At 32.1% G+C, this 12534-nt stretch overlaps 1 protein-coding gene across 1 annotated transcript; it reads left to right on the top strand.

Annotated features, from left to right (window-relative positions):
• Positions 1-254: 254 nt before the first annotated feature.
• Positions 255-2497, top strand: LOC139092331 (UDP-glycosyltransferase UGT5-like). The gene is made up of 5 exons (XM_070642680.1): positions 255-517; positions 771-913; positions 993-1396; positions 1502-1630; positions 1689-2497. Exons 1-5 carry the CDS (start codon positions 429-431, stop codon positions 2463-2465), a joined length of 1542 nt encoding a protein of 513 aa, XP_070498781.1. The 5' UTR covers positions 255-428; the 3' UTR covers positions 2466-2497.
• The last annotated feature ends 10037 nt before the right edge of the window (positions 2498-12534 follow it).

Below are 12534 nucleotides of genomic sequence, written 5' to 3'. Positions count from 1 at the left end.
TTCGGAATGTAGTTACGCTGCACTACAGTGATGCGCAGTCATTTAATATGTAAATTTGACGGCTCAGCAATGAAATTCTCGAAAAACTTGAAATTATCATTATAAAAATTCGAGACCTAATAAAAACAATAAGCCAATGACACTATCTTCAATGTCGATGCCGATGATTAAAATTATTTCAGTTGTTATTGAGACTTTGTTAATGTCTGTACAGCTGTATTTGAGTTCTAGTGTAATTTAATGTGTATTTTGTGGATCTATACGGATGTTGTACATATTTATAGTTCGAGAGAACGTGATCGGAAGGAATCGAACGCACGCGTCTTCACAAATAGGGAAGATTACTGATTTCTGCTTTGTTGTCTAATCACCAGTTTAAGGAAGCTGGCATATTTACCTACATATTAATTCTTGTAGACAAAAGAAACATGAAAGGGTCGAATTTGATTGCTGTATTTATGGCTTTAATGATTAGCTGTGTTAATCCATACAAAATTTTGGGTGTTTTTCCTGTAAGGTGAGTGTATCCAGTGTCTAAAGCACAGCTTTTTATGCAAAAATTAGGATCAATTGCCTTTATTTAGTTGGTATTACCTACTTTTCAAGAATCAGAATTAAAAATATCAAGGAGGGCTTGACTTTGGCTTGATGCCGGTTTCAAACGAAATCACGAGTCATGCCAGCCTGGTCCCAGATCCTGGATCGATTACCCGACTAGTGCTACTCAAGAACTAACTAATATAACTTAATCAAAATTCCCCTATTTTCAGTTTCAAATCCCATTGGGTGATAGGTCACTCAATAATGAAAAGCTTAGCTAACGCCGGTCACGAAGTCCATGTAATCTCACCATTCCCACTAAAAACACCAATTCATAACTACAACGATATACATCTAGTATATGACAACGATCGTAAGTATGAATAGCTTTGTCATTGACAATAACTATCAAAGATGTTCCTACATATGCTTAATATTAATTAACATTTCAGTTGAACTAGGCAACATGTTCATCCGTGAAGAATATCCACCACAAAAGCACATGTCCTTATTGTCCGATCTTGGTGATTTTTTATCAAATTTTACACTTTCCCATCCAAATGTTAAGGCACTGCTTGAACGTGAAAAGCATTTTGACGCAATAATTGTTGAAGTTTTCTTCTTTGAGGCCCTTTATGGATTGGCGGCTCATTACAACTGTCCACTTATTGGCTCGTCAACATTCAGCACATCAAAATGGACTAATGATCTGACGAAAGCACCAATGGAATATGCATACGTGCCACATAATTTTGTGAAATTTTCAGAAAATATGAATTTTTGGCAGCGTACGTACAACATGCTGATTTGCCAATATGAAAATTTATTTATGGAATTTTATCACTATAAGAGGCAGGTAAGAGAAATGGATCAAGTTTCATGGCAATTAACTTAGCCGACAGGAAGGATCGGTTGCTCTTTGATGAATAATTTTTGGAACTGACTTTTTGTTGCATTTCAGAAAAGAATCTTTGACTTTCATTTTGGACATACTGGAAAGTCTTTAGAAGATGTCATGAAAAGTGCAGCTTTAGTCTTCATCTATCATCACTTTAGTGTGCTGTCTATAAGACCGACTGTTGCTAATATGGTGAGGATTGAACGCTCTAGGCTATTCGAGTTCCTACTCACATCTTATTAATCCACAGATTGAAATCGGTGGCCTCCATGTTGACAAGCCAAAGGAACTACCACAAGACATCAAGGAATTCCTCGACTCAGCAAACGATGGAGCAATTTTATTCTCATTTGGTTCAATGATTCAAGGAATGGACTTGCCTGCCGAGAAACGCGATGCCTTCATCAAAGTGTTCAGTCAGTTAAAGGAAAAAGTCATTTGGAAGTTTGAGAACGAAACGATGTTGAATAAGCCAGACAATGTTATGATCAGCTCTTGGATCCCACAACGAGACATCTTGGCACATCCAAATGTAAAGCTTTTCATTACACATGGAGGATTGTTAGGAACAACGGAAGCAATTATTGAAGGAGTTCCTGTAATTGGAATTCCGATTTATTCAGACCAAAAAATGAACATGCTTCAAGCTCAGAACATGGGTCTTGGTGTCATCATGGAATATAAAGACATTAATGAAGAATTGATATTAAGGAATATCAATCAAGTCCTTAAAAAGTTTGAGTACCAAAATAATGCACAAAAAATCTCAAAACTCTTCAAGGATCGTCCAATAACTCCAGAACAGTCGGCCGTCTACTGGGTTGAATATGCCATAAGGAATAAGGATGCAACTCATTTGCGATCAGCTGCTCATAACCTTAATTACTTCCAACTTCATCTGATTGATTCTTATTTGTTTGTATTAGCTGTGGCTGGATTGGTGGTTTATGGACTTTATAGAGTAGTAAAGAGAGTGTTTGGAGCTATGCTGAGGAGTTTGCGGGTTATAAAAGTTAAAAATGATTAATAAATGTAAATTACTTACATTTTCAAGTATTTTCTGCCAATTCTTCTTGTACATTAGTCCTTTATATACAATATTAATTAGATTTAGTCGAGTATTTCCATGCAAATAATGAAAATTTGGAAAATTCACAATTTCAAAACACTTTTCTCAAAGATTAAGAACCTTACAAATGTTTCGCATCATTTTCAAAACCCTACAAATTCGCATCATTGATTTGAATTTAAAAAATACGTTAAAAGCTTTAAAATATGAAAATTATTCTCAAATTAATTAGAAATGATCGTAAATAAATTAATCAAGACTTTTTTTCAATAAAAATAGTCTCCCAGCGATCATAAATATTTCAATTAATCATAAATCTCCCACAAGATAATTGCTACTTTAATCTATTTCACACAGCGACCTCATATCTGATAAATGTATGATTTAATAAATAATTTATGTCTCACATAATATATTTTTAAAAGTCTAATAAAGTTTCAAATTAAATCTTAAAATGCATAAATAAATTCACAACAGCACTGCGCTTTCCTCCTTCAAAAACATTCAATGTAGTAACACTTGCTGTTGTTGTTGACGCTGGCGCTAACATAAATTTTTATATTTCACGAATCGAGTCATACGAGATGCAACAAAAAAAATGAAAAAAAAAATTCTCACAACAAAGCAGTCACAACATTTAATTAATTCCAAGTGCTAAGAGAGACAGAAAGCGAAAAAAAATATGTTTATGAGTCTTTCAAAATCCCATAAAATACCTCTGCATATATTAATATTGTATTATGTATACATGAAAGATGAAGAAAAAAAATAAAATTAAAAACGTGATCATAACGCCAGAATCAAGACGTAAGAAAGTCTTTGTCGTTTGGTAGCTAAGGGATGGGAAGGATGAGTTGATTCTAGGCGGTTTGTACAGATGGCTTGATCTTAGCTGAACACGATCTCATGGTTTCTACCTTAAATGCTAACCTTATTAATCAAGCTTTAGGGTATCAAGCTTATCTTGCTGATCATGTCTTAGCTGCTGAATATACGCAATGGCAGTGCTAATCAAACTATTTCGATTTCGTAGCTGATTATTAGTCATTTTGGAGAATTGAATCATAAAGAAGCCCACAAGACGTTCACCTATTTAATGCATTGTAGGAAAAGCAATGCATTGTGACAAGCAGTTTGAAACATACTGATTTATAGACATAGCTTCAAAACCTGGATGTCATTCACCGTTGAAATGTTGCTTCTAAAACTACGCCAAATTGAAGAGTTTTGCAAAAGCAAGGAGGAAAGGACAACTCCATACCCTCCCACCTTAGACATAGGTGCAGTCAGGAACGAGGTTTGGAGATTTTTTGGAAATAATCCTTGAAAATTGAAGATTCTGTCCGAAATAAGGGGGAAGAGAGCTTAATCCACGACATCACCCCCTCAATCCTCTTGAGTACTCCCCTGCAACTAGATGTGTCTCTGGTTTAGTTTTCCATACAGTCTACCTATCAAATTCAGTATACACACCAGCATATTAATTATCTGGTTATCTCCTATTGTATTAAAGGCGCTCTAAACCCACCTCCTCCTTGACACTATATAACTTCCAATTTTCTTCATTGAACTCAAAAAAAAACGAGCTGAAAATGAATTATTGTCCAATTAATTGGCAGACAAGGTCCCGAGCCGATATAAAATTGCATAAATTTGTGTCCGATGTTATATGTAATAAGCATTTGGCATATGGTTATCATATGTGATTTACAATTTAATTTACAATCTGTTGTTAACAAGATATCTGCATGCTGCCTCCGGGACGGCTGATCATGAGAAAAAAAATTATTAATTCGCGCATTTTGCATTATTAAATTCTCCTTTAAGTCTCTGATTTTATTTTTTTTCGGCAATTTATTGCAGACCAGAAAATCCGCTTGAAATTCATCTTGAAAATAAATTATTTAAGCTTTCATAATTCGATCGATTTTGTTGTGCGAATTGCAATGAATCATCGCCAATATCTAGAGTGTGAAATGAAGGCTATACAGCCGATATACTATTCAAAAGTTTTAAGGCAATCAACAAAAAAAAAATTATTGTTATGGCCTAAGCTCATTTGGTAATTTGGGATGATTGGAAGGTATAATGGATGTTTTAAGACAATAAGTGGCTAAGACGATTAGTTGGAATTTTGCTTGTTTGGTCTTAATTTCAGTCATGTTGATGACATACAATTTAAAGTTCACGAGTTGGGCAATAATTTGAGCTAAATTTGACAATTTGAAAAGTGAAGCTTTTAAGGCATAAATTAGGTTAGCTAGTATTTTAATATTTAACGGATTTTAAACATTTAAATTTCAGAGTATTTTTGGAAGTTTTAAATTAACGAATTTCAAAATTTTGAATTTATTAAGTTTTATGCTGTAGAAAATTTGATATTTTAAAATTTAATTGATTTCGAAAATTCAAAAACTTGAATATTCAAAATTAACGGTTTTTAAATTTTTGAATTTTTAAAATTTTAAAATTTGAAAGTTTAACGGCTTTTAAAATTTTGAATTTTCTTGTTTTTCACAATTTTAAAATTTATCGGTTTTCAAAATGATGAATATTCAAATTTTTTAAAATTTTGAAATGTAAAAACTAACGGATTTCAAAAGTTTAAATTTTGAAAATTTTAAGTTCAACAAATTTTAAGAGTTTGAATTTGACCCACTTTTCAAAATTTGAAATTTCCAAGAATTTTTGATTTGACATTTAATCCTACAATTTGTCATTCCTAGCTTTATAGTCATCGTAACGTAGTTGCATACCCCTAAAAACTTATTCTAATGACCCAATCTCCCCAAATTAGCAATAATATAATAACCGTCAACTGAGCGGCAATATCATCATCAATCAGATCCACACGAATAGCTCTTGACATCCTCCTCATCATACTCAGTCTTCCCATACCAAAACCATTCCAAAATCTTGCAAAAAGCCGATAATTTACCGCTTAAAATTGTTTAAATCTTCAACATGAAAATACCTCATTAAAGTAAAAAAAACACTTTTAACAACATTCCGTACATTAAATCAGCATACCAGCTGAAAAATACTTTACAAACATTATAAATAATAAGAGTGCAAAAAGTAATTGAAGAATGAAGATGAAAAATGTGAGAAAGAATGTGCACCTGTTCACTTTATATTAAAATAATGTAATAAAGAAAAAAAATTGAGATTGAGATTTTAACAGAAAGATGAAATATTTTTAAACATTTCTTGTCAAGGGGATTGAAGCTTAACATTTATCAAAAAAACGTGATTTTTCTTTTAGAAAAATATAAAATATGAGATATCAAAATAAATTTGCATGTCCAGTGAAATTGGGTTGGTGATTTTTGGGTGATTATTTATGATTTATGAGTGGACTTAAAAGTGCAAAGGAAGTCGAGGATTTGACAAATTTTGCTTTTGGAATTTGACTTTTTTAATACTTTTGAAAATTAATTAATGATATAAAAAATTTGAATTTATAATTTTTCATTTTTTAAATTCAAATTTTTTACACTTTTGAAATTGAAAAATTTTTCACTTTCGAAAATAAAAAGGTTTTCGACTTTCGAAATTAAAAATGTTTTGATTTTCGAAATTAAAAAGGTTTTCATTTTCGAATACAAAAAGGTTGTCACTTACAAAATTAAAAAAGGTTTTTCACTTTCGAAATTAGAAAGGTTTTCACTTTCGAAGTTAAAAACGTTTTCACTTTCGAAGTTAAAAATGTTTTCACTTTCGAAAGTAAAAAAGATTTCACTTTTGAAATTAAAAAGGTTTTAACTTTCGAAATTGAAAATTTTTCACTTTCGAAATTGAAAATTTATCACTTTTGAAATTAATAATGTGTAACTTTGTAACTTTCGAAATTAAGGTTTTCATTTTTTGAAATTGAAAAGTTTTTGACTTTGGAAATCAAAAAGGATTTTAACTTTCGAAATTGAAAGTTTTTGAATTTCGAAATTAAAAAGTTTTTCTCTTTCGAAATTAAAAAGGCTTTATCTTTCGAAATTACAAGGTTTTCAATTTCGAAATCAAAAAGGTTTTCACTTTCGAAATTAAAAAGGTTTTCATTTTTGAATTTTAAAATGTTTTAACTTTCGAAATTAAAAAACTTTTCACTTTCGAAAGCTTCTTTTTTTAATTTAAAAATTCAAAATCCAATTCAAAGCCTCCAGCCCCTTTAAAAATTATAAAAATCCCATCCACTCCAACATGATAAGTTTTACACAGCATAAATAGATGCAAAAGAAGAAGAAGTAAAAAAAAATTCCTAATGCTTGCAATTACATTAATATTTTTATTTCATACCATAAAAATGTGAGACGCGCGTGCATATGCCTAGTGTTAAAAAAAATAATAAGAAGTTGAGAAGAAAATTGAAATTAAAAGAAGTGACAAATAGAGGCAGTTTATTTACACATTTTGCGACTACTGTAAAGTCTCTTTTTCATTCGAAATGAAGTAAAAAAAAGAAGAAAAAAAAAATCGCGCAATTAATCACTATTAACAAGTCCATATGTACACACATAGTTGCTACTTGCAAATAGGTAGCAATATGTAATTACGCAATTTTGAAGACAGAAAACAGAGAAAAAAGGCACAAACGTTATACAACTTCTTGAAGTCTTAAGACTTAATCTCGTTAACACATCTCAGACATTTTATTATTATTTTTCATCTCAATTGGAAGCAAACAAGCGAAAAAGTTAAACTTGGTAAGAAGATGATGATCATAAGAAGCAAAAAAAAGCCATACAATTTATGTGTGTGCACATATGCTTTAAAACAAAGCACAGCACAGCAGTGAATGAAGACGATGTATTAAATGATATCTCAATTACATGTTGCAATAATGCCATGCTTATTATTGATGCAGCTGACATATTGGTGGAGATTAATACCGTCCAAAAAACAGAAGAAATTCGCAACCAACTGCTGTTGATGCTATAAATGGGTCAAAACCTTAATCGTCTCCTTTACAATAACGAAAAAAATATCTTCTCACACTCTCGAGCCTGGTGATCATCATAAATCACCATTCGGTATGTTTCTCTTCTATACTCAAGTGTGTGCATTTTGTGTGTGAGGGAAACAATTATGAGGAATCATGATTAATGGATTATTGCAATGCATTACATTGCATGAATTTATTTATAGAGGAAGATGAATTTATAAAAAAATGAAGATGAGGATCAAGTATGAAATGCTTTCTTTCGCGATCGTAAGGTGGTTGTGGCTGAGCGTTTTAAAGGAGATGTCGAGGATTCAGTGGCTAAGTGGCTAAGTTGTTCAATGGTATGGAGAAGCAATTCCTTAATTAAAGGGATTGGCTCAAATTGCAAGCTTTGGACGAACCATAAGGTACAGCCTGCGCATTCAAACTATATTCCGCACTAAATACCTTATTGGAGCTTTAGGTCTACTTTTCTCTAATAGATTCTACTCAAAGACATGGAACCAAACTTCTATTTGTGTCCCATGAGTGACATTTTGATCAATATCATCAGAATAAAGCAAGACGGACCTAATAATTCTTGGTTTGTAACTCAATCATCATCCTAATACCTGTCATATTGACAACACTCTATCTAATCATTAAGTGATCGAACTCCACTGGGAATCGAACCTTTGTCCCCACAAAGGAGAGGTTTATAGATTATTTGGTTTGATGTCTAACCTCCTCGACCATAGAGACCTTAATCTTGCTCTGGCAGATTCATCTAAATATGGCTTGCCTATCTAATTATTGAATAACCGGCCTCTGTTAGGAATCAAACCCTCGTTCTTACATAAGAGAGTTTGCAGGTATCTGCAATGTCCAACAACTCGGTCACTGAGTCTTTGGAGTCGTTCTAGCAGAATCGTCTACAAATAGCTTGACACCTCGGAAATGACTGACTCGATTCCAAAATTCAAGCTGTTAGACTCAGATAACATACAACGTTTAGTTGTTATTCCTCAATCTCCATAAATGAGTCTGGTTTCTGACATGGTGTATAATTCTTAATCCTCTACCCTCTATAAAAGCATCCTTAACTCAATCTATCCAAATTTTTCAAAAATCACAAAAATAATCACCAACTCAAGACAATCTGCACCTCACAATCCCCTCACTCTATTCACTCTCAAGCGCTGCATCTAAAAAAATGCGTAGTAAGCGCATCTTTCATATTCGCTCTATGAAGATCGCAAATAAATGTGCAAATTGAAAAGAAGGTATGAGATCTTATGAAGAAAAATGTTATAAGTAATGCTGTAAGAATGGCAATAATTTTCAATAATTCCGATAAGAGAAACAAATGTACAATGAATCATGAGGAAATGAAATGTTGGGTAAAGGTTGAACATGCAAATGCATTTATCATTTTCACTTCTTTTCAATGCATTTATTTGATGGAATTGCATGTGATGTGGTAGAAGCACTTTGTGGATATTAAAAATAGATATTTTTTTCTTGTAGATATCTTTATGTGGATGGACTTAGAAGTAGTAAATGTAATGGTTTTGTGTTGTTTTTGAGTGAAGAGGAATTGAGGCATATTTAGGTGAATTTGTCGGTACTACAGTAAGCCGAAAGACTTCACAACATATCATATTGGTTAGTCTATGGTTCTATGGTTAGGAAATAGGTTCGATTCCTTGTAGACAGCAAAGAGTTCATGAGAAAAATCGAAGAATTCATAAATTGAATATGTAAGAAAGGACATACCTCAAGAGACAGAGAGGCAGATTTTGAGTATCTTAGTGGTATGTCTGTAGAATAAATGCATGCTCTTTGGCTACTAGGGATATAGGTAACTTAATATTCGGAACTAAGAGACGTCTTAATGAATTTGTGATTAATATAGTCAGATTTGACATGTTCTGGGCAAACACGTATTATGGACCAGTTAAGGAATGTAAGTAAAGTGAGGTTCGATTCCTTCCAAAAGCCAATTTCTCAATAACTACATAGATTAATACGTATCTTAGAAACAATGATGCTGGTACTCCTGGTAGCTTCAGTTTAGCTATTCGATACGACAAGGACTTATGCAAGTAGCTACATCATCTAAAACTAGCTATCCACGCTACTTAGAGTTCTCTATCGAAATGTATCCTTCAGTCTAAGTCTTCACATGCAGTATTGAGTCGTAAAGATTGTGTTTCCCATTAATAAACCACCAAAAGTATGCCTGGACTCTAAAATTGTAACATGACCTCATCTCTCGTCCATTCAACCCCATATCATCCATAAAAGTCCAATCAATTCCATCAAAAAATTTACATAAAAATCAAAAAAAAAAATTCATTAGCTTTTAATCTCTTCCATTTAAAGCAACTTGAAAGCTTGTGTCATAAAATTTTACGACTTGCCTAAAAATATGAATTCGCTCTAAATATTGAGCTGTAGATTAGAGCTAATTGTAGACTAATTTATTGTTTCCTAGAAATATCTATTAAGAATAGAATCTAATGGATATCCATAAATGGAAGTTTTTAATTCCAATGAAAATTGTGGCATAAACACTACAATTTACTCATTACCATTGCCAATAATTCACAATTTTTATGTGCGAAAAATAATAATTTTTTTCTCATACAAATCAAAATTGAAGTGAAAAAAATAATAAAAAAATTAATTTCTATCTCATATCTTAACTATTTTAATCTCTATCGTATGTATGCTTCACACAAGCTAACAACTTGTTGAATCGTTTGTGACGTTTATTTTCAATATTTATTGCAATATAAATATGCTGATTATACACAGTGCACTACACGCAATTTATTATAATATATAATGTGTATATAAAACAGCCTATAATTTTAAATGTAAGTATTATAACAGGCACTGATTCACATCACATTATTCTTATTATTTTTTGTAGAAAAGCTCTTTTCAGCATAAAATAAAATGATCGCGATCGATACGATTAGTAAACTGATATCGTAATGTACAATGTATTACAAACACTTATAGGATATACAATACATAAATAAATTTTTATAAATTGAATGAAGACGAGGAATTGAACAACAAACTACTCGCGATTAAAGCTGAGATTTGTGAAATTAATAAAAACTAAAAGAACGGTGAGATGTTGATGGATATGAGCGACTTTCAAGTTTAAAATTGAAATTGTAGAAACTTGACTTTCAAGTTCGAAATAAACTCTCGAAGAGTTCGAAATTGACTTCCGAATAGTTCGAACTTGACTTCCGATAAGTTCAAACTTGACTTTCGAAGAGTTCAAACTTGACTTCCGAATAGTTCGAACTTGACTTTCGAAGAATTCAAACTTGACTTTCGAAGAGTTCAAACTTGACTTTCAAAGAATTCGAACTTGACTTCCGAAGAGTTCAAACTTGACTTCCGAAGAGTTCTAACTTGACTTTCGAAGAATTCAAACTTGACTTTCGAAGTGTTGAAACTTGACTTCCGAAGAGTTCAAACTTGACTTCCGAAGAGTTCTAACTTGACTTTCGAAGAATTCAAACTTGACTTTCGAAGAGTTCGAACTTGACTTTCTAATATGGCACAAAGTTTCGAACTTTACTTCAAAAATTTTCGAACTTGAGTTTCAATTTCGAAAAATTTCGAACTTGACAATACTTTTAAAAAACCTCGAAATTCACTCTCTAAATGCCAGTCTGCCCAATATTACTCTATAAAAACTCATTTCCCTCAAAACTCAGCACAGCATAAAAGCAATTGAAACATATAAGAAGAAGAAAAATTGTAATAAAAGAACTTGTATAGCCAAGATTTTGATTATTATCGCTAATTGGTGATAACCACATTGTAATTAAATTGTTTTTTCTGTAATGCAACAACTCTATCGCTAATAATATTATTATTATTGAGCCTAAACGTTATAATTATTAATTTAATTAAAGATTTTTTTCTTCTCTTATCGACAAAATCTTTCTTTCCTTCTCAACTCGTTAGTCGCTCACTTATTATTCACAATTATGCAAATGTACGATATCAATCATGTTTATTCACTTTTTACACGCTTATATTGATTTTTTTACCTCAAGCTTTACTTGACTCTCTTCTTATCTTTGATCGATGTTCGATCATTTTTAATACTTTCATGTTGATTTTTTTTTTCTCTCTTTTTTTTGGTGTTTTCTTGCTACTATTGTTGTTTATGAATTGCAAGCACTTTACTGCACATTTTTCACTTCATTTATTTTTATATTGATCACTTAAAATGAGAGTTTATGGACACACTATAGAGATGAGGTTGTTGGCACTTGATTATTTTTAGAAAAAGAAAATTATTTTCTAAGGAAATGATTGTTGTGATCGTTTTAAGGGGGGTTGTTCATAAATGATGTCAAAATTTTGAATAAATTGCAAAACTTTTTAGTTCAGAGCTTGAAGTTGCCCGAGCCAATTTTGTGCTAAAAAAGTCCACTCGAGTCAAGTAAGTCACTGCTTTGAACCCATTTAAAATCATGAATTTGGACTTACTTAAGGTCTGATGTGTTTCGGATCCTCCCAATATCCCCCATTTCTCCAAATTTGTATGCTAAAAACCGAAAACTCACCATTGAAGTTTGTCTACCCTCTTCAATAAAGGCATCGCCAGATATTTCTAGGATTCGGCCAAGAGTCTCAGGTCTCTATTTACTGCATTTTGAATGTGCAGTCCTACCGATTTTGGTCGCATCTCATAGTTTCTCCAAGACAGTAGATCTTTGAGAACTTTTCAAAGATTCAGTCAAAATGGTTTTTAACCTCTGGAAAGCCTCCAATACTACACCTTTAACCTGCACACCTCCTCTTTCTCCTGAACCCTTTCCCTTGCCCCAGACAACGAGTCTATTATATTCCTAGTCACTTTCAAGAGATCAGAGCTAATCAATAAGTTTTGATCACTTTAATTAGCTCGATACTCTTGATTACCTCACCTTAGATATGCTACTGTACCTTAAAAATCAAATTTCTTATCAGACGACATTTGTGAACAACCCTTAATATTAAAAACCAGATCAATTTTACTGCACTTTATCACTATCTTTTATAATCCAGATAATCCTTGACTAAGCT

This window comes from Chironomus tepperi, unplaced genomic scaffold (assembly GCF_022539635.2).
Source record: "Chironomus tepperi strain 1889 unplaced genomic scaffold, CSIRO-AGI_Ctep_v1 contig_298, whole genome shotgun sequence".
NCBI lineage: Eukaryota > Metazoa > Arthropoda > Insecta > Diptera > Chironomidae > Chironomus > Chironomus tepperi.
This window is presented reverse-complemented; position numbering and strand designations above follow the sequence as displayed.

Excerpts from the sequence above, each read along its gene's own strand:
- LOC139092331 (XM_070642680.1), top strand. The coding sequence starts at position 429 with ATGAAAGGGTCGAATTTGATTGCTGTATTTATGGCTTTAATGATTAGC. Across the intron at positions 518-770 it reads TTGGGTGTTTTTCCTGTAAG|TTTCAAATCCCATTGGGTGA; the intron begins GTGAGTGTATCC and ends CCCTATTTTCAG. Across the intron at positions 1,631-1,688 it reads GACCGACTGTTGCTAATATG|ATTGAAATCGGTGGCCTCCA; the intron begins GTGAGGATTGAA and ends ATTAATCCACAG.